The following is a 26,596-nucleotide window of genomic DNA, read 5'->3' as shown; positions in this document are numbered from 1 at the left end:
CATTTTAACAAATGTATTCTTTTCATAACCGAATTTTTTCCCTTTTTTAGAAATTAGAAACAAATGGCAGGGCAGCCTCCTACACTAGCTATACTGCCATGATCACTGCCATTCCAGATGGTGACCATCCGGTGCCCTTACCTTAAAGAAGACTGCAATTACATAAAGAATATACTATATACTCAATATCTGTCAATCAGAATTTACCAGAGGCCTTCCTCCCCGTCCCCAATGTTGATAAGGAAAATGTACTATATTGATGATGTCCAATTTTCATGAGCTGATTGTATGTAAGTGTTAAGTTGGTTGCATTCAAAGGTTATGCTAATTGATGGCTAGTAATTCTCTCTTTTTTTTTTTTTTTTTTTTTGAGATGGAGTTTCACTCCTCTTCTCCAGGCTGGAGTGAAATGGTGCCATCTCAGCTCACTACAACTTCTCCTCCTGGGTTCAAGTGAATTCTCCTGCCTCAGGCTCCCGAGTAGCTGGGATTACAGGTGTGCACCATCACCTCTGACTAATTTTTGTATTTTTAGTAGAGATGGCGTTTCACCATGTTGGCCAGGCTGGTCTCAAATGCCTGACCTCAGGTGATCTGCCCGCCTCGGCCTCCCAAAGTGTTGGGATTACAGGCATGAGCTACCGTGCCTGGCCAGATTGCTAGCAATTCTAAATATATTTTCTCTTTAGAAATATTTTGTAAACAGCAGTTGGGCTTCCAGGTCAATCATGAAAATCTATATAATGCATTATATACTAGAAGTCATAATACTTATTAAGAACTTACTATGTGCTAGACATTGGTTCACAAGACTTACATAAAATAACTCATTTAGGCCGGGTGTGGTGGCTCACACCTGTAATCCAAGCACTTTGGGAGGCCAAGGCGGGTGCAGCACCTGAGGTCCAGAGTTCAAGACGAGCCTGGCCAACATGGTGAAACCCCGTCTCTACTAAAAATACAAAAATTAGCTGGGCATGGTGGCGCACGCCTGTAATCCCAGCTACTTAGGAAACTGAAGCAGGAGAATTGCTTGAACCCTGGAGGCAGAGGTTGCAGTGAGCCAAGATTGCACCATTGCACTCCAGCCTGGGTGACAAGAGTGAAACTCTGTCTCAAAAAAAAAAGAAAAAGAAAAAGAAAAAAACTCATTTAATGCTACAAACAATCCAGTGACATACGTACTATAACTATCCCTCCTCACAGATGAGGAAGTTAAGCCTCGGTGAGATGAAGTAACTTCCCCACGGTGACATAACTAGTTAGATGGTAGGTCCAACATCTGAATCTCTGCAGCCTGATTCCAGAGTCAGCATGCTTAACTGCTCTATGCTGCCTCTCTAAAACAATCTGTGTCGTTCCTTTTCAGTCACACCTATACTCCAGCTAGACCTGCCAGGATCACATATACTCCCACCAGGCAGGAACTCCTCCAGAGCAACAGACACATCAGGGTACCACAAACTCATTTACATGCTACCCCTGGCCGGACAGATAGCTTTTCATCACATTCTACAAGGTAAAAACTAACAAAGTAGCATGAACACTGGAGTCAAAATGCTAGGATTTGAGATCCAGCTACACAATTTACAAGCTGAATGACCTTGAACAAGTTACTTAATCTCTTAGAGCCTCTGTTTCCTGATCTGTCAAAGACAGAAACTGTCTCATGGTTTTTGTGATAAGTGTAATAAATGTAATGTGCTTATTAGTACATGCCTGGCACAGGGTAGAGCCTCAATAAATGTTTGTTGTGTTATTATCATTACATCTCTTTATAGAGCACTTTATGTACATTATCTTAGCTAATCCTTCCAGCAAACCTGGGAGGTCAGTAGAAAAACGAAACTGAGAGAAACGGGAAATACTGGATACTATATATCTTTAAGTGGCAAAGCCACAACTCAAACCTAAAAACACATCATGCTGTCTTTGCTATGTGCTACTGCCTCCTCTGACTGCCAAAAGAGATGAAGCTGAGCTGCGCTTCCCATCTCCAATCCCACAGGCTTGCTTCTGTGTTCACAGGAAGAGAAAACACCTCTCCACAGCACCGGAAACAACAGGAAAAGCAGCCCGGTTATCCTGTAGATGCTACAGATAGGGAATCAACACACAGATACCCAGGTGAGATCGAGTTTCCATACTGGGATTCCTCTACTGCCTGCCCATTTGTGCAGGCTCATCATAATTTGGAAACTACCAAAGTTTCCACTTGAAAATCTGAGATGCACCATCCTCCTTCCAGTTCCCTTCCTCCTTTCCCTAATAATTTAGTCCTACAATCTTTAGATGGGGCTGTGGAAGGCAGAACTCCATGGGGCTTGTGTGTGTGTTGGGGATGGGGGTTGTGGCAGCCCGGTGTGGAACTGTTGAAGCACACGTGGAACAAGGAAGGCATCCACCTAGGTGATGGGGCAACCCAGAGCAGGGGTTGAAGCCAAGGTGGGAGGCTGGGGAGGGGTTTAATGGGAGCATCAGAGAAGGAGGTGAGGAGGGCATTCCTGCAAAGGGCAGGGTGGGAAGGGGGCAGGGCTGCCCAGTACACGGATATCAGAGCCCAAGGGAAGAAACCAGGGTGTTCATATAGGACATGGGACAACTGTGGTGACGGAGGATGTTACATTCCGGGGAACCGATCAAATCATTAAATATATTCTCAGTGCTGGACAAGGGAAGTACAAATACGGAAAGGGAGAAAATTAGAATGAACTTTGTCATACTGGACTAGAATTGGAAATATTGCTGTGAACTGCTACTTTTTGGTATACAGACATAGAAATAAATATATACAGTATATAAATATGTACATAAAACACACATATATTTGTGCATATATAGATTAAAAAACCCTAGGTCTTCTGAGACAGCCTGGGAACCACAACACCACCACAACAACAAGTGCACCTAATTCATGAATCTCAAGTTTCTAAATTCCATTCTCTGATGGGAGGGATGAGGGCTCCCTGGAGAAATGGCAAATTCCAGGAATAGTGCAGGGAAAAATACAAGATGGACTCAGGATAACTTGCTGTGTCAGAAAGTAAGGAAGTGAGGACACATGTTGAAAGGACACAGAAGGTTAAAGGAGCTCCCACTGGCCAAAGGTAAGAAAAACTAAGCATCAAAATAAATACCGGCCGGGCAAGGTGGCTCACGCCTGTAATGTCAGCACTTTCAGAGGCCAAGGCAGGTGGATTACCTGAGGTCAGGAGTTCAAGACCAGCCTGGTCAACATGGCAAAACCCCATCTCTACTAAAATTACAAAAATCAGCCAGGTGTGGTGGTGGGTGCCTGTAATTCCAGCTACTCAGGAGGCTGAGGCAGGAGAACTGCTTGAACCCAGGAGGCAGAGGTTACAGTGAGCTGAGATCGTGCCACTGCATTCCAGCCTGGGCAACCAGAGCAAGACTCCTTCTCGAAAATAAATAAATAAGTACATACATACATACATACATACATACCCACACACACACACATACTGACACAGTAACAGATAAAACACTGAATAAAACAGCAGCCCATACTGACACATACACACACACATACATAAATAGAAAATATGACAAATAGGAGGTTTACATAGTCTCAAAGTCCCACGCCACAAAATCTTGACTGATTATAAAAAGAAAAAGAGTAGCCTTACTGCTCAGTGGAAAAGGCTATCACATACCTTCTTCATCAATTGCAATAAGTTAAAATCACCAGTAAGAGGACAAATCAACATCACAGCCCCACTTTGGTAAAATCCCTGCCAATCTTCTGGAAATTTGAGATTGTTTCCAAATAAAAAGTAAAAAAACAAAAACAAACCAAACCAAAACCTAAAATGTCAAACTTTCTACACTTGGTTTCCAACTGAAAAGGAGAGGTCCATTTCTTAATGCCAATTCATACACTTTTACCTAATTTTAAATGTCAACGTAACTCTTTTATTATCTACTCTCCTATTTACTAGCTGTCATCCTCATCAAGTGAAATAACTGAAAATGTTCTATAAGTTATAAAATGTTACATAAAATGTTACAATTATTGCTACTTAATTTTAGAAATTTGTTCTTGTCTGCTTAACAGTCGCCAAGCCCTTGGTGATTCCACATATATTTATTATTCACATTCTGCTGATCACACCTGGTGATCACATTCCACTCCAGAAGTCATCTTACTCCTGAGCTGGTACTCATCACTCTAACACTGACCTGGAAATGCCAAGAGGCCTGGGTTCCACACAAGTCCCTGTGGCCTCATCATGAAATAAGGACTCTGAACTGGGTGATCCTGAGTCCTGTCCAATGCTAAAAACCTTGTATTCTAAACTCGGATGGTAAGCTCTCTTACCTTCTTTTTTAAAATGACTCTTTGTGTCTTGGGTGAGACATCCAACACGAGCTCTGCACAGGTAATTGCCTTGTTGGAAGCCACAGGCCTGCCTGTTCCCTCCTGCAAGCTAGAATTTAAAAAATATATATAACATATAAATATAGATACAGATATACACACACACTCACACATGTATTCAAGTATTAATAAGCAAACGCCCAAAACTTTTATTAAAGAAGAAAATTTTTTAAAGCATAGAAGAAAAAGTCTGATACAAGAACACAAAGATCAGGGTTGCATTTTTTTCCCTACACAGTTCCAAGATTCATCTCTCAGAAGACACACTGATAATTTTCTTTTCTTAATAATTTTAGTGACTTAAAATTCATATGTAAAAGTATAACCATATATCTTTAGAGGCCAAAAAAAAAAAAAAAAAGGCAAAAAATTCGGCCAGGCACAGTGGCTCCTGCCTGTAATCCCAGCACTTTGGGAGGCCAAGGCAGGTGGATCTCCTTGAGGCCAGGAGTTCGAGACCAGCCTGACCAAAAGATGAGTACCAGCTCAGGCAAAACAGATCACCATCTCCATTAAAAATACAAAAATTAGCCAGGCATGGTGGCAGGCCCCTGTAATCCCAGTTACTCAGGAGGCAGAGGTATAAGAATTGCTTGAACCCGGGAGGCAGAGGTTGCAGTGAGCTGAGACTGCGCCACTACACTCCAGTCTGGGAGACAGATTCAGACTTTGCCCCAACCACGCACCCCCGCCTCCAAAACAAACAAACAAACAAACAAACAAAAAACGCCAAGCCAGACAATTCAAGGGACCAAAAATTAGCTTTATTCTGCCAGGCAGATGATCAGCATCATTGCATTACCAAGTCTTGGCAAGAAATCAGAGGTCCCTTTAGGATGAAAAGAAAACAAAACATTCATAATCAACTCCCTCCAATTCAATCGTGTTACATTTCTCTGACGCTAAAGAATCCTAAGCTTTATGGAATGTTCCAGCCTGGCTACACTCAAGGATGTTTGGAAATTTTATTTAGATTATTCTCCTCTTTCTATTAACCCCTATTAGCAAAAAAAAAAAAAAAAAAAAAAAAAGGGTAATGAATTCAGCATTAAAAACTAGTCTTCATGACACCAAAAGCACAAGTAATCTTTGTTTCCCCCAAAGCAGATAAATTATATGTGATCAAAATGAGAAACTTCAATGTAAAAGTAAAAAGACAACTCACAAAAATAATGGGAGAAAAAAATTGCAAATCATACATCTGATAAGAGACTGATAGATGTGAAGAACTCTAACAATTCAACAATAAAAAGGCAAAAATTTCGGCCAGGCACAGTGGCTCCTGCCTATAATCCCAGCACTTTGGGAGGCCAAGGCAGGTGGCTCTCTCAAGGCCAGGAGTTTGAGACCAGCCTGACCAACATGGCAAAATCCTGTCTCTATTAAAAATACAAAAATTAGCCAGGCATGGTGGCAGGCCCCTGTAATCCCAGTTACTCAGGAGGCAGAGCTATAAGAATTGCTTGAACCCGGGAGGCAGAGGTTGCAATGAGCTGAAACTGCACCACTACACTCCCAGTTACTCAGGAGGCAGAGGTATGAACATTCCATAAAGCTTAGAATTCTTTAGCATCACTCTAATTCCATTTGAAATATGGAAAGTATTTGAATACACTTTCTCCAAAGAATATACACAAATGACTAATAAGCACATGAAAAGACACATAACATCATTAGTTATTAAGGATGCAAATCAAAAGCCACAATGAGATGCCACTTCAAACCCAGTAGGATGGATATCATTCAAAACAAAACAAAACAAAACCAGGCCTGGCACAGTGACTCACACCTGGAATCCTAGCACTTTGGGAGGCTGTGGCAGGTGGATAGCTTGTGCCCAGGAGTTTGAGACCAGCCTGGGCAAAATAGTGAGGCCCTGTCTCTACCAAAAAAAAAATGTTTTTTTTCAATTAGCTGGACATGGTGGTGCATACCTGTAGTCCCAGCTATGAGACAGGCTGAAGCAGGAGGACCGTTTGATCCCAGGAGGTCGAGGATGCAGCAGGCCAAGATTGTGCCACTGCACTCCAGCCTGGGTGACAGAGACCTTGTCACAAAAATAAAAATAAAAACAAAAACAAAAACCAACACATGTTGGTAAGGATGTGGAGAAACTGGAACCTCTGTACATTGTTAGTAGGAATGTACAATGGTTTAGCCACTGTGGAAAACAGTATGGCGGTTCCTCAAAAAGTTAAACATAGAATTATAATAGAATCCAGCAATTCCACTCTTCTGTATAAAGCAAAAGAATTGAAAACAAGTACTCAAACAAATATATGTACCGGCATATTCACAATAACACTGTTTACAATAGCCAAAATGCAGAAACAACCAAATGTCCATCAACGAATAACTGGATAAACAAAATGTAGTATACACATAAAATAGCATAGTATTCAGCCACAAAAAGTACTGAGTACTTTTCATAAAAAGAACGGGCCGGGCGCGGTGGCTCATGCCTGTAATCCCAGTACTTTGGGAGGCCGAGGCGGGTGCATCACGAGATCAAGTGTTTGAGACCAGTCTGACCAACATGGTGAAATTCCACCTCTCCTAAAAATACAAAAAATTAGCCAGGCATGTGGTGGCACGCACCTGTAATCCCAGCTACTCAGGAGGCTGAGGCAGGAGAATCACTTGAACCCGGGAGGCGGAGGTTACAGTAAGTGGAGATCACACCACTGCACTCCAGCCTGGGCAACAAGAGTGAAACTCAGTCTCAAAAAAAAAAAAAAAGAACGAAGCATTGCCACATGCTACAATGCGTATAAACCTCAGAATCATTATGTTAAGTGAAAGAAACCAGACAAAATAGGTCCCTCCTATGAATCCATTTCTGTGAATGTCCAGATTAGGTCAACCCACAGACACCGAAAGCAGATGGGTGGTTTCCTGAGGCTGGAGACAGGGAGGAATGGGGAGTGACTGCTCAATAGATTTTGGGTTCTTTTTGGGGTGATAAAAATGTTCTGAACTAGGTAGAGGTGGTGATGGCGCAACATTATGAATGTACCAAATGCCACGGAACTGTTCACTTTAAAATAGTTACTTTTATGTTATGTGAGTTTCACCTCAAAAACAAAATTAAAAAAATATTCTTCCTCATCATTTATTCCTTCCAAGAATGCAAAGAATTAGTATCTAATATACTCCAAAAGATGGCTCAACCTCTTAGCACAGTAAGATTATTCTAATTCTGCTGTTAGATTCTGCACACCAAGATTCCAGGAGCTTCTCTTTTTATCTGTCCCATATCGGTTCAACCCATTAAGCCCATAATCCTCCACTAGGATTCTTCAGTTAAAGAGCTTAGTAACTACTGGAATTTACAGAACATAAGGAGAAAAACATAACAAACAACCAGATTTAGATTCGGTTTTTCAGGCATTAAACCTTAAGCATGTCCCACTGTTAAGTGTCATCATCTTTAAAAACAAATTAACAACAAACAAACATACTGACTCAATTACAACAAGATAAACATCCTAGCACCATCATTACCAAAGGGAACGTCAACAGACAAAGAAAGAATGGTCCTTCTCTGCAAATTCAATTATTACTAGCGAAATCTGGACTCTAAGCAGATCAGAGAGATAATGCAAAAACCCAGAGATTATTTTCTGGGCCCCAGGCATGTATAAAAATCCTATTCATATGCAAAAATGTTCTGAACATTTTGGAAAGGAATGTGACTTTAAACGCCCTATTCATCAGGTGATTTATATTTGTAATGTTAAAGATTAAGCTATTTTCCATTTCTTCACAGATGCACTTTAAAATTGGCCCTGTTATTTCAGCACAGAAATAACAGGCTATATTTATGTGTTGGTAGAATGACTACTTTTGAAAGCCCAGTGTTTTGAATCCCTGCATGGCAATCTAACAGAAGAATTAAAATAAGCTCAATATTCTTCACCTGACTTTTCTAAATACAACTAGTCAAACAACAGTGAAGGCAATGGAATGGCTGTGAAATTAAGCTACTGTATTTGGCTTTAGGTGAATATTAAGACAGACCCTTAGGTGTCTGCTTAATCAGGATTCTCAATGGGGTGGGGGAGGAGAGTGAGAATGATAACTTGAATAATTGTGATGAAGGTTAGTTTCAAAAGCGGAAACAGGCAAAACAGACTAATAAATAGCAAAAAGAAAATTTAAATACTAGAATGAGTTCTTGGGAGAGATCTTTAACACACGAAGGGTCTTGACTCTTTGGATAAATTTTAATCTAGCCAAAAGACAAGAGTTTAAATTACATGACCTCTTAAGAGAGACACTGAGCCTAGGATTTGGTAAAGAATGAAATAATCTTCCTTTGTACTTTGGTCTCCTAAGAAACTGCTTAACATTTAAAACCTGTTAATAATTAGAACCTTCTGCTTTATAAGAACAGTAATTTAATCAAGAATTACCCAGAGAACGTATATGTAGCAGCAATGTAAATGAAATTTTCATAATAAAGCTGCCGATTATCCTGGAAATCATTCATGTTGCAGTTGATCTCGGAGGACCCTGCCCCTTTAACAGTCAGAGTGATAAAAGGTGGCAGGGTGGGTTCGTCCCAGGCATAATCCAATGAAGTCATGGGCTTCACTTCAGTCCGGAGCCTGGGTTCAGCTACACCATGCTGAGTAAAGACAACCGGGACCTAGAGTGATGGCAGAGAGGACAAAGAGGACTTTCATTCAGAGTGTGGTTACTGAAAAGTGAGTCAGTGCTTCCTAGGTTTAAGTTCCAAATCCTTCCTAAATGAATCTTACACAGGGAATAAGCCCCAGTGAAATTCATCATCTCACCTTTCAAATGTTTCTAATCATCTCGCACATTCCAAAAAACTCACCAATTAAAGGACATGTGCTACACACACACACACACACACACACACACACACACACACACACACCCTATGGAATGAAGGGCTTTAAAAGCTTTGCCAAGTCAAATATCTAGGGGGAGCAATTCTATCCTTCCAATGGCATCTTTCTAGCCCAAACCCCCCATGATACATTTTGAATACAGAAAAAAATAAGAATTTTGGAATTTGGCTACAGATCATCATATATAAGACCTATTATTATTCAAAAGCATAATTAAAATAGAATCGAATGATTTCCACATTGACTTTCTTGAAAAATTTAGGAAAACGCTCACTGTAACTAAGTCCAACAGCAGAGTTGCCCATTCCCATTGTCACTGGATAAGCCGATGTCTTTCTCTGTTTGAATGGGATGTCTACAGAGGACATAGCATCAACCAACCACTCTAGTCAAAATAAATAAATCTGGGGGCTAAAAGATTACTTCTGCCCGGACAAGGCTGCCCAGCAATCAAAATAATCAGCAGAAAACACCTCTTAATGGTAAGGATTTCTAGGATTGTCCAGATATAAAGAACCTATCCACATAGCTTCTTTGAAACCCAACTTGAAAAGGTATTGTACCATTGTGTGAAGGGCAGCACACACTCCACCCTCCCACACATGAAACAGTCAAACTGGCTCTCAACTCCACTTGATACCTTAGAAAAGTTGTCAATTCGGAAAGGAGGAGGTAACTGATCTGTGTCACTAAATGAGATCCTATATGTAGCTCCTCGGAGAGTAATTTCCACTCGTAGGAAGAAGCATTTTCCCAAGGTATCCCTGCAGGACAAGGAAACAAGAGAGGCTACATAAAATGTAGGAGACAAGATGCAATCCACTTACTTCTCATATTTCTGACAATCACAACACTGTTTGGGCCTCAGTCAGTATCACTGAACTTACAGCCCACTGTGTGTTCTTTCATCGTCTGAAAAAAGTAGAAATTGGTAATATGATCACAAAATGGTGATTTTCTAATTCTCCCATTTCTTCAACATTTATACACTGATATTCTGCTGTACAGAAGAGGATGGATGGATGGATATAATGTACGTGTATGTATGTGTGTCTATATGTATATATACATACATTTATACATAAATAAATCGCTGAAGGAAATGAAAAGTTTACCTTAACAGAAAATTATCAGTGAATAAATGTAGAGGAAATTAGAGAATTAAAAATCAGCATTTCTGGCTGGGCATGGTGGCTCACATCTGTGATCCCAGCACTTTGGGAGGCCAAGGTGGGAGGATCACTTTAGCCCAGGAGCTTGAGACCAGCCTGGGCAACATGGTGAGACCTCACCTCAATTAAAAATAAAAACAAAATTAGTTTTTTGGTTTTTTTTTTTTTTTTTTTTGAGACGGAGTGTCGCTCTGTCGCCCAGGCTGGAGTGCAGTGGCGCGATCTAGGCTCAACGCAAGCTCCGCCTCTTGCCATTCTCTGCCTCAGCCTCTGGAGTAGTTGGGACTACAGGCACCCCGTCACCATGCCCAGTTAGTTGTTTTTTGTTTTTTGTTTTGTATTTTTAATAGAGACCGGGTTTCACCGTGTTAGCCAGGATGGTCTCGATCTCCTAACCTCGTGATTTGCCCGCCTCAGCCTCCCAAAGTGCTGGGATTACAGGCAATAATTAGTTTTTTAATAATCTGCATTGCAACCACCAATGTAATAAGTGATTCAAGAACCATTAAACCATTGAATGAAAGGTTTTTGGGAAACAGAATATTCACTTAGTCTTAAATTATTCCCTCAATGGGATTATTCTTATTTACAAAGAACAAAGGAAACTTCACAAAAAAGAGGCCTGCTGGACACCACCTTAACCAGGTGATGAGCAACTTATACCACCACCAATAATGAGACCAACAGACATCACAGGCATCTTACTGTGACACAGTGGAAAACACACAGCATCACACAGGTAGTAATCAGAAATACTTGACCCAAATCTACAGACAGGAAATCACTGCCCAAATGCAGAAAATAGGACATTCCACAAGAAACTAGCTTGGAGTCTTCAAAAATGTCAATGTCACTAAAGACAAAATGGGCAAAGCGAGACTACTCTAGATTAAAGGAGACAAGAGAATACACGAGCCAAGTAAAATAAATGATCCTTGACTGGATCCTAGATCAATGGGAAGGGAGTTGCTATGAAGGACATTTCAGTCATTCATTCAGTCTATGAAAACTATTTATTAGAAAACATATCAAGATTAAATTTCATCAGTATGTGATAACAGTATTATATTTAATTAGAAAAATGTCCCTATTTTTAGGTGATGAGTGAAGTTTTTATGGCTTAAGTATCATGATGACTTTAATTTACTTTCTAATAGTTCAGAAAGGAAAATCTGTGTTCATGTATGTGAAGAGAGAAGTAACAGGTAGCAATATGCTGAAAATTGGTAAATCTAGGTAAAAGATATAGGGATATTCATTTACTACTCTTGTAACTTTCCTATAGTTTAAATTGTTTCCAAATGAAAAGGTGAAGAAAGTAAATTAAATAGATGGCATAGGTCTGTTCGCAGTAGTTTAGGACTGCTCTTAGGACTGCACGTTAAAACCATTTTAAAAGGATTAACAAAAATTACACAAATCACCCTCCTCCTCCAAACTGGCTTCCAATTCTCACACAACAGATGTTCCCTACCTCTACCCAGGGAATATAAAAAACAATGGTGGTTTTAGCTATAGAATCCCTTTTCCCTCCCTACTCCTTCACCCAAATAAAATCTTACAGGGAGCGCATTATGCTAACAGACAAAAGTGCTGGTTGAGGTAGGGATGAGAGTGAAGAGCCCTACCCAGTAGACCCCTTGGGCACTAGAGTCACCTCCTTAAAACCCAACAGCTCCTAAAAACATAGCCTAAAAACCACTATATCCAGATCCAATTTACACTAAAAAAGGCCGGGGCAAAGTATAATGAAGAAGGGCTCACTACGGAATCAGATAATACATTTAAAAGTCAAATATAAGTCCTATTTGGGGGCCAGGTACGGTGGCTCACACTTGTAATCCCAGCACTTTGGGAGGCCAGAGCAGGAGGATCACTTGAGACCAGAAGTTCTAGACCAGCCTGGGAAACATAGTGAGTCTCTACATTTTTTTTCTTTTTTTCTTTTTTTTTTTTTTAATTAGCCAGACATGGTGGTATACGCCTGTAGTCCCAGCTACTCTGGAGGCAGGAGGGTCACTTGAGCCCAGATGTTCAACGTCACAGTGAACTATGATTGCACCACTGCACTCAAGCCTGGGCAATAGAACAAGACTCTATTTCCAACAAAAACAAAAACAAAAACAAAACCACTATTTTGAAGAACTATTTTGGAACATCTATTGTTAAATTACCGTATTTCTGTTCCTTTGTAATAAGTGTTCTCAATAAAGAGCCGACCATAAAGTATAAAAGATTAAATTTTGCCTCTAAACATGTTCAAATAGCACTGATTTCAGATTCTTTAACTTCAAAAGCATTTGATGAAAGAATTTTTTTTTTTTTTTGAGACGGAGTCTCACTCTGTCATCCAGGCTGGAGTGCAACGGCACAATCTCAGATCACTGCAACCTCCGCCTCCTGGGTTCAAGTGATTCTCCTGCCTCAGCCTCCTGAGTAGCCGGGATTACATGTGCACGCCACCACACCCGGCTAATTTTTGTATTTTCAGTAGAGATGGGGTTTCACCATGTTGGTCAGGCTAGTCTGGAACTCCTGACCTTGCGATCCGCCCACCCAAAGTGCTGGGATTACAGGCGTGAGCCACTGTGCCCGGCCCGATGAAAGAAATTAAAGACACAATTGAAAAGACTTCCCATGTTCAGGGACTGAAAAACATAATTTTTAAGATGTCAATACTACAAAACCCTATGGACTTCATGCAATCCCTATCAACATCCCAATAGCATTTTTTGCAGAAACAGAAAAATCCACCTTGAAATTCATATGGATCTAAGCAACTCTGAATAGAGAAAACAACCTTGAAAAAGAACAACGAAGTTGGAGGTCTCACATTTCCTTATTCCAAAATTTAATACAAAGCAACTATAATCAAAACAGGGTGGTAATGGCATAAAGAAATACAGACCAATAGAATAGAGAACCCAGAAATAAACTTCCACATGTAGGGTCAAATGATTTTCAACAACAGTACCAAGATCATTTAATGGGAAAGGAGAGTCTCTTCAATTAATGGTGCTGAGAAAACCAAATATCCACATACCAAAAAAATGAAGCTGGACCCTCACCTTACGCCATACACAAACATTAACCCCAAATTAATCAAAGACCTAGAAGTAAGAGCTAAAACTATAAAACGCTTAGAACAGGAATTCCTACAATTCGAAAACAACCTAACTCAAAAATTGGCAAAGGAATTGAATAGATATTTTTTCCAATGAAGACATACAAATGGCCAAAAAGCACATGAAAAGATGCTCAATATCACTAATCATTAAGGAAATACGAATTTAAACTCACACCCATTATACAGAGGCGCGACTATCACTTAAGGCTTGTGTCAAAAACCAAAGAAAACAAGTGTTGGTGAGGCTGTGGAGAAAGTGGAACCCTGTGCACTGGTGGCAGGAAAGTAAAATGGTGCAACGACTCCAGAAAACCATGGTGGTGCCTCAACAAATTAAAACCAGAATGATTATGTGATCCAACAATTCCACATCTGCATCTATACCCAAAATAACTGAAAGCAGGGTCTGGAACTGATACTGATACACCTATGCTCGTAGCAGTTCATGATAGCCAAAAGGCGGAAGCAACCCAAGTGTGCATTAATAGGCGAATAAATAAAAATATGAACACTGACAACATTATGCTAAGTGAAATAAGCCAGTCACAAAAAGACAAATACCGTATGATTAAACTTACATGAGGTACCTAGAGCAGTCAAATTTACACAAAGTAGAACATGGTGGTCAGGGGCTGAGGGGCATGGGAATGAGGAGCTGTTTAATGGGTATAGAGTTTCAGTTTCACAAGATGAAAAAAGTTTGGGGGATTGTTTCCATAATAATGTAAATGTACTTACACCAGTTAACTGAATACTTAAAAATGGTTAAAATAGTAAATTTTATGTCATGTCTGTTTTACCACAATTTAAAATATTTTTAAATACTTTCTTTAAAGTATATGATGAAAGCAAGAAGAAAGTTGAGCTTATCCTGGGCTAGTTAAGGCTGATTTTTTTTTTTTTTTTTTTTTTGAGATGGAGTCTTGCTCTGTCGCCAGCCTGGAGTACAGGGGTGTGATCTCAGCTCACCGCAACCTCCACCTCCCGGATTCAGGTGATTCCCCTGCCTCAACCTCCTGAGTAGCTGAGACTACAGCCACACCACACCACCATGCCCAGCTAATTTTCGGATTTTTAGTAGAGACGGGGTTTCACCATGTTGGCCAGGATGGTCTTGATCTCTTGACCTCATGATCCACCCGCCTCGGCCTCCCAAAGTGCTGGGATTACAGGCATAAGCCATTGTGCCCGGCCTGGTTAATTTTTCTTAACAAGAACTGAGTGTTACCACATTAGGTGTAGAAAGCCAGATGATTTAGTAGAACAGCATCGAATGAAAGAAGGGTTTATATAAATATGTCAGAAAATACAAAAATATTTATAATGAGCGTTACCATCTACATGCAGACAGATCTTTCAAAGTTGCAGGTAATCAAAATATGAGCTCAGTGTTACTCTTTGGATTAGACAACAGCAATTACACCATGGTCAAAACTGGCAACACCTCCTTTAGTTTATTCCATCAAATTATCCGCTCACACTTCCCCGGACTTTGCAAGTTCTAAGACCTCTGTCTGAGCCAGAAATATTTGTGCCCATTTTACAAAAGGCAATACCGGCTTGTTACTACAGTACTGCATCTCAAACAGGGGCTACTTTTTTGTCTCTATGTAGAGTCTCAAACTGACCTCATGTTGATATGGAAGGAATTATTCTTGTTGACTTCAAAGCCTCCAGACCAAATACAATTGGGAACATCCATCAGTCTGACACACAAGAGCTGATCATAGTCATTGCGGGGCCAGTGGAACACCACACTGGAACCAGGAAGGGTGGAGATGTAACCTTCAGGATTGGCTGTTCCCTAGAACACACAGGATCACGGGCTTTAGTCAAGTCGATTCATGACATTAAGTGTTACTGAGTACCTACTCTGAGCCTTACCCTCTAACAGGAGCTCTCTGGGTACCAAAGTTACAGAGCAGTTACTCGCACAACAGAACGCACAGTCTTCATGGAAGACGACATTAAAATTCGTGCTATTACATAGGCACTCTCATCCTTCAAAACCAAACTGCTCACCTGTCCCCTGGCAAATTCCCTCTGTGCAAATGCAAGCTTGTGAGATGATTTATTATCTAACAGGTAACGGGGGGCAAAGATGACCATGCAGGTGTCAATATATCGACCTCGGCCTTTCTTGACATCAATACCTACAAATAACAAGAACCACTTTTATAAATTAACCATGAAGAGAGAAAACTCTTGGTCTAACAAAAATAAATAACCTTCACAGTTACTTAGTTTCTCTGAGAAAATAACTCTCTCACCCAGACAGGATATTGAACCTTCTAGGAATGTAATGAAAATAGCAATTGTACTCAAAGTATTATTACTCCTTATTCCCATTTAGGCCTTAAAAAGGTTCAGAGGCAATATCAATACCCCCTTAATTCCTAGTTTCTTCACACGATGTGTACCATTTCACAGTGTGTCTAGTCACACATACCTTAGGTTTCCATTTATGAAGCTGAATACTTACAACAGTTTCACATGATACTTTTTTGCTTACACCTAGGATACAAAATTTCCTTCTAGAGAACCTACCACTTTTACAGGATATAGTGGAAATTTCAGATTACTTAGTCGGATTCTGTAATGTTCTAAACTCCACTGACTCTTGTCTAGTATTTTATTTTAGCCCATTGCCAAAGAATCCAGCTCAAACATAATGCTAAGTATTAGAGAACTTATTCATGGCCAGGCGTGGTGGCTCACGCCTGTAATCCCAGCACTGTGGGAGGCCGAGACGGGTGGATCATTTGAGGTTAGGAGTTAGAGACCAGCCTGACCGACATGGTGAAACCCCGTCTCTACTAAAAATACAAAAATTAGCCGGGCGTGGTGGCGGGCGCCTGTAATCTCAGCTACTTGGGAGGCTGAGGCAAGAGAATTGCTTGGACTCAGGAGGCAAAGGTTGCAATGAGCCAAGATCGCACCATTACACTCTAGTCTGGGTGACAGTGCGAGACTCTGTCTCAAAAAAATAAATAAATAAAAGAATTTATTCATTTATAAAATAACTGTTTTCAGCGCCTACTATGTACCAGGAAAAAATAAGAAAACAGTCCAAAGGAAATCTCAAGACGGCCGGTTCCAAATAAAGAAAAGCACTGAACTATCTTAACAACCCTGATGACACTTTTTAAAAATAAAAAATTCAGTGGGATGAATTATTCACTCACTCATTCAGACAATAAATATAGCAATGACATTCAAGGTACTGGGCTGAGCTCTGGTCACCCATTGATAAAAATATTTATCATAGAAATAAAAATAACAACAATAATAATAATTACTGATCTCTTAATACTTGCTAGGCCCTCTACCAAAGGCTTTATATTGAATCCTCATAACAACCTTCTAAGTTAGATATTTTAATTATTTCCATTTTACAGATGAGGAAACAAAGGCATGGAAAGCTAAGTAACTGACTCGATGTCACACAGCTAGTATGTGCCATAGCTGGGATTCAAGTCCAGGCGGTCAGCCTCCGGAGCAGCACCCTCATCAGGCTTGCTTGTATTGTGATGGGACATGTACAAGGAGTCCACTCCACTCAGCAGTCATCAAGAATCAAGAGAACCATTAAAACAGAAAACCCCACCTTAGGATTTGACAACCAGGTGCCACAGATTTCTCAACATAATCCCAATTATAAATATTCCAATCTGTTAGTGCTGTAATTCACTTAAACTGGCTTGAAAATTCTGATGTTCCTTTAACATAAGCCTTGAAAATACCTGAAAGACTAAGAAAAGTCACACACAAAAATCTCTCTAAAACTCTGTATCTAAGAAACGCTATGTAATACTGGCATATGGCGCTATACCCTATCACTTCTTTCTGTGACATACAGAGAAGCTTTCATTGTCAGAAATCAACAGTATCATAGTCAGGTGATATCTAATAGAAAGCCTAACTACAAAAGATGTGTCTAACTTAATATTACAAAAAGAGTCTAGGGTACTCTGGAAGAAAACAGACACTCAATTTTTGGAAACAGGTGGGCTTCTTTCCCCCTTCACATCTTTTTTTTTTTTTTTTTTTTTTTTTGAGACGGAGTCTCGCTCTGTCGCCTAGGCTGGAGTGCAGTGGCCGGATCTCAGCTCACCCCCTTCATATCTTATATTGCCCTGGGAAACCCCTGATAAATCAATAAGCTGATAAGATCAACAGGCACAAAATTGTTCTTTTTGGAGATCCGTGTGAGGCTACCTGGCAAGGCTGTCCCTGGTTTTTCAGTTTGGACTACGCTTTACACTTTCCTGATAGGGAGCTAGTTATCTATCCTATTCTTCAAAATATTCAAGCAGGAGATTCCACAAATTCCCTAGTGGGAAGACATGGCAAAAGTTCATGACCCTCAAGAATTATAAAGTCCTATCTTAGGCCACTCCTTCTATCTCTTCCTTAGGTGGATCAACAAAACTTAAACCACAGTTTTAGCCCTCAAAACATATGCCATGAGCCTTAGTGAATGCTCCTAGCAAAACAACTTATATGGGCAATCACTGCGTATGTCTGATCAGTCTGCTCAACTGGCCTCTGCAAGAATTCTGTGGTTCTCAGTGCCAGCTGCTTTAAAAGGAACAAGCTCCTCCTCCCACCCCAATTTGTCCCAACTACAGCTTCCAGCCAACCTGTGGTAGCTTGCTTTGCAAAATACATCAAGGGCAAAATACCCCAGCAGAAAGCCAAACTCAGCATGAAGCAGCCTTTGCCTATTCAAAGGGTGGAGCAAACAAAAGTGAGAAAAAGTTAAGATAACTATCTTGTGCTGCAAGATAAAATAAAGTTTATTTCTTTTAAAAATCTTAACGTCAACTTTAAGAAGACAGTTCACGTGTCAAGGAAGAATGAATATAAACCTATGATTAAAAACCCAAAAAGGAAACTATACTTGGAAGATTATTTTATTAATAAATCCTTAGACATCTAAACATATCCTTGACTCTCCATGGGACTCAGGATAAATATGTAAATGATATCACATCAGTTTTTCCTTGCTCTTGGAAGGAACTCTGACTATGTGCATACTGTCCAATATGGTACCAGTAGCCATATGTGACTATTTAAACCTAAATTCATTAAAATTAAATAAAAAGAAAAATTCAATTCCTCAGCCATACTTGCCTTATTTCTCTCCAGTGCTCAGCAGCCGCATGTGGCTAGTGGCTACTACTAGGTAGTGCAAAATAGAATATTGCCATCATCACCGAAAGTTCTACAGGACCATGCAGTCGTAGATGGTGTTGCAATGTTCAAAACTAAACATTGCTCTGAGATGTTGGGAAATTATATACTGAAAGGATACATTGCTACAATTTTCACCCTGATTCATATTTCAATCAAATTATCTTAACTCTTTAGAGAATCTTTTGAGTGTTCTCAAGTGGCTCTGAGGCATATGGGTACGGTATCCTCTCCTCCCCTTTCCACCCTTCCCATCTCCATAAGCAAAGTTAGTCGGGAGATTGCTGTAATTACTACAACCACCAAGTGCATTTAATTTGTATGCCCCAATCCTAATTCTACTTTTGACTCAGACTTCCCCTTTGCATCTAGGCAGGTCACTTAACCTCTCTCCTTCAGTTTCAAGGAGAACAATGCTTCCTACCCTCTTAGGGCTTGCAAATTTTAATGAATGCGTGGGAATACTTGGAGGATGAAAGGCATGCTAAGTGTTCCTATTATTCCCCTGAAAAACAAGGATTCAAGCCAAACTGATACTTTCCTGACACAGGTGAGTCTGAAATTAAACAGAGCCACAGACCTCAAAAGGGCAGTGTTTAGGTGGCTCCTCAGATCCCTAGGAGAACAGATCTGTGTTGATATCAGTGTAGCATTCAGAGAACAGATACCTGACCCAATGCCAAATGAGAAAATCAGCACTTGTAATCAGGCCAAAATGCATGGCCAGCTCATTCCTCCAGGCCTGAGGTCATCAGCCAACAGTTCTGATTCTCCCACTGCCCCAAATGTAACCCACCAATGTTATAGATCAGCCCTGGGCGGTTTCCTTGCTGGATGACTTTCAAAGCTCGGACACCACTACCACCATCCAGGGAGAAGCCCTGACACCAGCCCGGCATGCCTTCTGGATGAATCCCCCTTCCGATTCTCATCGTGCAGCTGTGGGGCAGAAAAGCAAAGATGTAGATATTCATCCACGAGAAAGTCTTATCTGGCTGTTCTAACTGGGAAACATTAATATAGTTATCACCCAAATTCCATCTCTCCTATTGACTCTCTTCCTCACTCTCATGTGATTCCCTAGCACAGTGAGAAAATTCATCAGTGGTTAAGGCTGGATCTTAGAGGCAGCCACAGCGGAACAGTGTGTGAAACTTACTGACATCTACAACTAAGTGCTCTAGGAGAAAACATTAGGATTCTATGAGTATAACACATGAGGAAAAGGGTACAATTTCTAATATTACCCTAAAAATCAAGTATTCAAGTCAAACTAATCCTTTCCTGACTCTGCTGTTTCAAGGGTCCATTTTAAAAAGCACAAGAAGCATATGTACAGAAGATGCAGGTATGATGCATTACTTATAAAGGCTAATACCTTTTTTTTTTTTTTTGAGATGGAATCTTGCTCTGTCGCCCAGGCTAGAGTGCAATGGCACAGTCTAGGCTCACTGCAACCTCTGCCTCCCGGGTTCAGGTGATTCTCCTGCCTCAGCCTCCCGAGTAGCTGGGATTACAGGCGTGTGCCACCACACCCGGCTAATTTTTGTATTTTTAGTAGAGACGGGGTTTCACCCTGTTGGCCAAGCTGGTCTCAAACCCCTGACCTCGGGATGTGCCCAACTCGGTCTCCCAAAGTGCCAGGATTACAGGCATGAGCCGCCACACCCAACCAGACTGATACTATTAGAATAGCAAAACATTGTTTAGTTGGTCAGTGTCCTGTCACAGATTTTGGCAACATAATTCCTGAATGTCTGTTCCCGCTCTACCACTAACAAGGATGTAAACTTGGGCAGGTAGCACTCTCTCTGAGCCTGTTTCCTCATCTTAAAATATAACAATATTTCCTGCCCTGCCTACACCCTTGCGATGGTGGAAAGAATCCAATGAGATGGTCTATGTGAAAATGGCTTTGGGAGCTGTGGAATTCATAGATAAAACACACTGTGTGACACATGTCAAGTCCTAAATCTAAAACTGTCCAAATCATTTCAAGAAAAGAATGAGACTGGGCTTGCCGCACATGCCAAGAGGCTAGCTGCATCCCCTACAATATCCAGAACTCTCATCAATCCTCTTTCCTTGCCTCAAACACTAATCTACACTCCAACCTTCCCTTGTAAACACAAAATCAGTACTCACTGAAGTGTGGTACTCCAGAAGACTTTCTGTTAAGCTGTCAGCATAATTCTACCGATAACACGGTATGGCATTTTAGCACTATTGGATACACCCATTTATCTTTGATTAGAGCTCTATTAAAAGACTCTTGTAAAAAGCAAAATGTCAAAACCAAGAACAAAAGTGAATTAATGCTCCTACCATACATTAAAAGCACATGTCATTTAATCTTCACAGTTGTTTTTGTCCCTGCTTTTAAACATGCAATGAGTGCTTTGAGACCATAAAATGGCACGTTTTACTTCAAGGGTAAAAGGGATGAATTTCCAAATGTGATACAAATCCTGGATTGGATTAATGAGGCTGATGGCTTTACCAAACAACCAGTCTATGTCCATTCTGATGCCAGCTCCTGTGCCTGTGCTAAAGTTTACAGGGGAAGAAAAACTGCAGAGAAGAGAAGAACACGTGGCTTTCTCTTCGTTGGCAGAGTTATGAATAGGAAAACTACTTCAATGCATGTAAAATAAAACTAGCTTTCATTATAAACCAACCAAATGGTTTATTTTCCGTATCAAATAACACAGAAATTAGATCCCCAAAAATCCCATTAGGTCATGGTTCTATTCCCCTGCCAAGTCAGGATTGTTATCTACAGTATATTTCTACTTACACGGATATATTATAGCCTTTACTAATTTCTTCCCTTCCCTAGGAGCTTATTTCCCCTTCCCATAAATAACTGTACTCACAGGTTTGGCTGCTCTTTGTCAGCATAGCAGAATAAGAGAGGACTCAGGCTCCGGGCCAGCTCATGCTCCTCAAACTGGCCTGCAGCATCTGTCTTGGCATTGTCCTGTCTGAAGATCAGTGGCAACCCTTTAGGAAGGAGAGAAAAGTTTACAGCAATACCACCCAGTCTATCTGAAAGAGATGCAAATGGTGAACCAACAAAATCATCAAGGGGGAAAAGAGTGAAAACTGAATCGATTTAGTGGGCTCAGTTCCTTGCCTAAAAGGACAGTTTTGAGCATGATTAAGCATTTATGATGGAAGCAGGAATGTTTCAGCAGCTCAGACTGTTGAAGTAATCTATTTGCATTGGCTCCATTTAGTTAGCTAAGCAAATAAATCTGAATTCCCATGACTAACGCCAAAGACCTACTCGAGCAGCCCCTGTATGTACCTGTTTTGTTAATCAGCCAATATGGAGCAGAAATGAAGATCTTTAAGGATCCTTCTGCTCGACACACAATCCGGATGGTGAGGTTCAGCTGCCGACGGTTGATGTCATAGAGTCGCATTCTCACCATATAGTTTTGGGTTCCAGGTGGAATGAGCAATTCTTTACAGAGGGGGAAATTCTCCAGTGACACCCCTAAAGAAGATACAAACTATTAACTTTCAGAGTTCTCACTGTAGTTTGTCAAAATAGCTCACAGCCAAAGTAAACTGGATTCCTTTTGGAAAAACCAATAACTAAGTATCTAACTGGTAAAAATCTTCATCAGAATGGCTCTTTCCCTCTAGCTAGGGGAAGAATCAATATAAGCAAACCAGATGGCCTGGAAGTCACACTAGGGAGCCTAAATTGCATAATCATAAGGGTTCGAATATCAAAAAACTATCAATAATAGTTATGATTCTTAGGAGTCTGCTATACTTCAGGCCCTGTGCTAGGTGCCTGAAACATAATAACCCAAGTGCAGGGTAAGAGGCACAGTTCTGCAGCCAAACTGCCTGGCTTCCAAACTCCAGTCTGTCCTTAGTACCTTCGTGATGTGGAACAAGTTATTTGAACTCTCTGGGACCCATGTGCAAAATGTAGATACTCGTTATGAAAAGTGATAAGCTGTGGAATGCAGAACGCTGAGGAGAAGCAGTGCTGGGTGTGTACGTGGTGATGGGATGAGAAGACATTTCTATTTTGTACAGGGGCTCAATAAATATTTGGAGAAATATATTAGAAAACCTCTTATATGCCAAAGACCTATTTTATTTAGAATGAATAGTATTGCACTACTTTTCTAAATTAAGTTCAAGGGTTATATAGTAATTGCAATGTAACCTTGTCACTGTGGGACAGACACATTGCTAAAGTTGAATGAGTTTCAGGTCCTGAGTCAGTAAATGGAGATAACATGAAACAATACAGGAAAAGCACTTACAAAACTATAAAATCATAAATATCTAAGTTATTATTACTTCAACCTGTTGTATGGTAGTCTTAAAAGGAATACATTTTCGGCCGGGCGCGGTGGCTCAAGCCTGTAATCCCAGCACTTTGGGAGGCCGAGACAGGCGGATCACGAGGTCAGGAGATCAAGACCATCCTGGCTAACATGGTGAAACCCCGTCTCTACTAAAAAATACAAAAAACTAGCCGGGTGAGGTGGCAGGCGCCTGTAGTCCCAGCTACACAGGAGGCTGAGGCAGGAGAATGGCGTAAACCCGGTAGGCAGAGCTTGCAGTGAGCTGAGATCCGGCCACTGCACTCCAGCCCGGGCGACAGAGCAAGACTCCGTCTCAAAAAAAAAAAAAAAAAAAAAAAGGAATACATTTTCTGCCCAAATTCCAAAAGTACCTCTTTGCTTTGCCAAAAAAATTTTTTTGGCCGGGTGCAGTGGCTCACGCCTATAATCCCAGCACTCTGGGAGGCTGAGGCAGGTGGATCACCTGAGGTTAGGAGTTTGAGACTAGCCTGGCCAACATGGTGAAACTTCGTTTCTACTAAAAATACAAAAATTAGCTGGGCGTGGTGCCAGGCACCTGTAGTCCCAGCTACATAGAAGGCTGAGAGGCAGGAGAATTGCTTGAACCTGGGAGGCAGAGGTTGCAGTGAGCTAAGATCACTCCATTGCACTCCAGCCTGGGTGACAGAGTAAGACTCCATCTCAAAAAAAAAAAAAAATTAAATTTTTAATCGACACATAATAATTGTACATATTTTGGGGGTACAGTGAGATGTCTCAACACATATATACATTGTGAAATGATCAAATCAGGGTATTTAGCATTTTCATTATTTCAAACATTCATCATTTCTTTGCAGTAAGAATACTAAAAATCCTCTCTTCTAGCTATTATGATATATACCATACAATATTGTTAACTATAATCACCATTCCTCCTTGTTTCAAGTGTTGCAAATATGATAATAATTCTCTACTTTAACTTCATTCACCCTGTTAAAGCAAACGAAATATGGCCTGAGGACTCTGTACTTCTATATGAGTCTTTGTGGATGAACTGCAACCTAACTTAATAGGTAGACAAGATTGAAGACCTGATTTAGGACTATGCACCTGTAACAATAGCTGAGTCTTGGCCAATCACTTCAACCCACTCATACACTGCTGAGTGTTCCAACTGTGTTCAAATAAGGCAAAAGCCAACCTGCAACCAATCCACCTGTTTCTGTACCTCACCTCTGATTTCTGTACGTCACTTCCTTTTTGGTCTATAAATTTGTTCTGACCATGAGGCATCCCTGGAGTCTCTGAATCTGCTGTGATTCTGGGGGCTGCCCAATTTGCAAATCGTTCATTGCTCAATTAAATTCATTTAAATTTAATTGGGCTGAAGTCTTCCTTTTAACAACCCTTACAACTGAAAATTACTTGATACATTCCAAACCACCATTTCTTCACCAGTAAAATGAGGCAAATAACTATTTCTATAAGGATTACATGAGACTACACGTGTGAAAAAGCCCAGGTATGCCTGGAATAGAGTGAGTGCTCAGCAAACGTTTATCCTTTCAATTAAAAGAGAAGAGGCATAAGATTTTGCTTGGGAAAAGCATAGTTTAAAAAGACGAAATGGCTTCCTACAATCATACATCATGTCAGCAATGTAAGAAAAAAGGCTCTGTTGCGGGCTTCCTCTGTAAACCTTTTGGTTGGTTAAGTTTTTTTTCTTATCATTTTCTATAAGGTTTTTATTTTTTAGAGATGGGGCTTACTATGTTGCTCAGGCTGGTGGGCAGTAGCGTGACCATAGCTCACTGAAGCCTTGAACTCGTAGACTCAATCTTCCCGCCTCAGCCTCCTGAGAAGCTGGGACTACAGTCATGTACTTCCGCCGCCACCAGCTAAAGGTTATTTTTTTTTTAACTGCACTAATTCCTTTGAACTGGCTTATTGAGCTATTTTATGTGCCCCAGTTTCTCCAAGATGCTTAGTAAATAAATAATCACAAAATACTCCTTGATATTCTCATAGGATTATGACAAATGATCATCTGACTACATTCTTACCCAGTTCAATGTTCTGGGATGTATCAGCTGTGTGGAGAGCTGCCTCCTTCCCAGGTTTCAGCGTCCCATTAATTGGCATTCCTTTAACATAAAAATCAAGTTCGCAGGGTAGCAAGTTGCAGATTACCACAGTTGGCAGGAGATATATGGTATGCCCAGGCTGTCTGAAAATCTGTTTTGCACTGTCAGAAAATATGTTTGAGGGCATATAATCTGGATAATTCTCTTTCTTTATAGCCACACAAAACCTATGAAGATAAAATGTAAAAATCATCAGACTGAATGAAGAACTTAAAATTTTTCCCCTTAGCTAAGTATGCAAAATAACATTAAGACGGTTCAATGCATAAAATTATTTGCAGTTTTTAATCCAAACACATTTACTAAGATATAATTATTTATGCACAACAGTATGTATAGATTTTAAATGTTCACTTTGATGAGCTCTGACAATTATACACACCTCTATAAACACCATCCAAAATAAATTATAGGATATTTCCCTCACCCCGGAAAGTTCCCTCATGTCCTCTTCCAATCAATATTCTCCTCCATCATTCAGGCAACCACTTTCTAACATTTATAATTACGGATTAGTTGTGTCTGTTCTGGAACTGCATGCATATAAGTGGAATCATGCAGTATGTACTACTCTTTATGCCTGGCTTTTCTTTTCTTTTTTTTAAGATGGAATCTTACTGTGTCGCCCAGGTTGGAGTGCAGTGGTGTGATCTTGGCTCACTGCAAGCTTCGCCTCCTGGGTTCACACCATTCTCCTGCTTCAGCCTCCTGAGTAGCTGGGACTACAGGTGCCCGCCACCACGCCCAGTTAATTTTTTGCATTTTTAGTACAGATGGGGTTTCACGTGTTAGCCAGGATGGTCTCAATCTCCTGACCTTGTGATCCACCTGCCTCGGCCTCCCAAAGTGCTGGGATTACAGGCATGAGCCACCGTACCCGGCCTATGTCTGGCTTTTAAAACTTAAAGTCTCAACAAGATTCAGCCATGTTGTTCTATATATCCTATTTGATAATTTTTCATTTCCTAGTAGTATGCCATGGTATGAATAAATCGCTGTTAATTTATTCATTATCCTCTTGATAGCCAATTGGTTTTTTCCAGTTTAGGGTTAAATGAACATTCTTGTACAAGGGTTAAATGAACATTCTTGTACAAGTATTGTTTTGGACATATATCTTCATTTCTTTTAGGTAAATACTCCAGAGACTGAGTTTCACTCTTGTTGCCCAGGCTGGAGTGCAATGGCGCTATCTTGGCTCACTGCAACCTCTGCCTCCTTGGTTCAAACCATTCTCCTGCCTCAGCCTCCAGAGTAGCTGGGATTACAGACGTGCACCACCATGTCTGGCTAATTTGTTGTATTTTTAGTAGAGACAGGGTTTTACCGTGTTGGTCAGGCTGGTCTTGAACTCCTAAC

The 26,596-nt window shown here is 40.5% G+C and overlaps 1 protein-coding gene across 7 annotated transcripts in view; it reads right to left on the bottom strand.

Annotated features, from left to right (window-relative positions):
* Window positions 1–26,596, bottom strand: part of VPS13D (vacuolar protein sorting 13 homolog D) — a 284,215-nt gene that overhangs the window by 132,280 nt on the left and 125,339 nt on the right. For all 7 annotated transcript variants that reach the window (XM_031664499.1, XM_031664502.1, XM_031664496.1 and 4 more), the window contains 9 exons: window positions 25,157–25,404; window positions 22,085–22,276; window positions 21,651–21,777; window positions 19,571–19,713; window positions 15,601–15,731; window positions 15,207–15,382; window positions 9,920–10,043; window positions 8,815–9,050; window positions 4,340–4,448 (listed from right to left, as the gene is read on the bottom strand). In XM_031664499.1, the coding sequence (XP_031520359.1) occupies window positions 4,340–4,448; window positions 8,815–9,050; window positions 9,920–10,043; window positions 15,207–15,382; window positions 15,601–15,731; window positions 19,571–19,713; window positions 21,651–21,777; window positions 22,085–22,276; window positions 25,157–25,404 (1,486 nt within the window). The remainder of the gene's footprint in view (window positions 1–4,339; window positions 4,449–8,814; window positions 9,051–9,919; window positions 10,044–15,206; window positions 15,383–15,600; window positions 15,732–19,570; window positions 19,714–21,650; window positions 21,778–22,084; window positions 22,277–25,156; window positions 25,405–26,596) is intronic.

Source organism: Papio anubis, chromosome 1 (genome assembly GCF_008728515.1).
Source record: "Papio anubis isolate 15944 chromosome 1, Panubis1.0, whole genome shotgun sequence".
In the NCBI taxonomy this organism is placed as follows: domain Eukaryota; kingdom Metazoa; phylum Chordata; class Mammalia; order Primates; family Cercopithecidae; genus Papio; species Papio anubis.
Note: the sequence above shows the minus strand (reverse complement) of the source record. Positions and strands in the feature narration are given on the sequence as shown.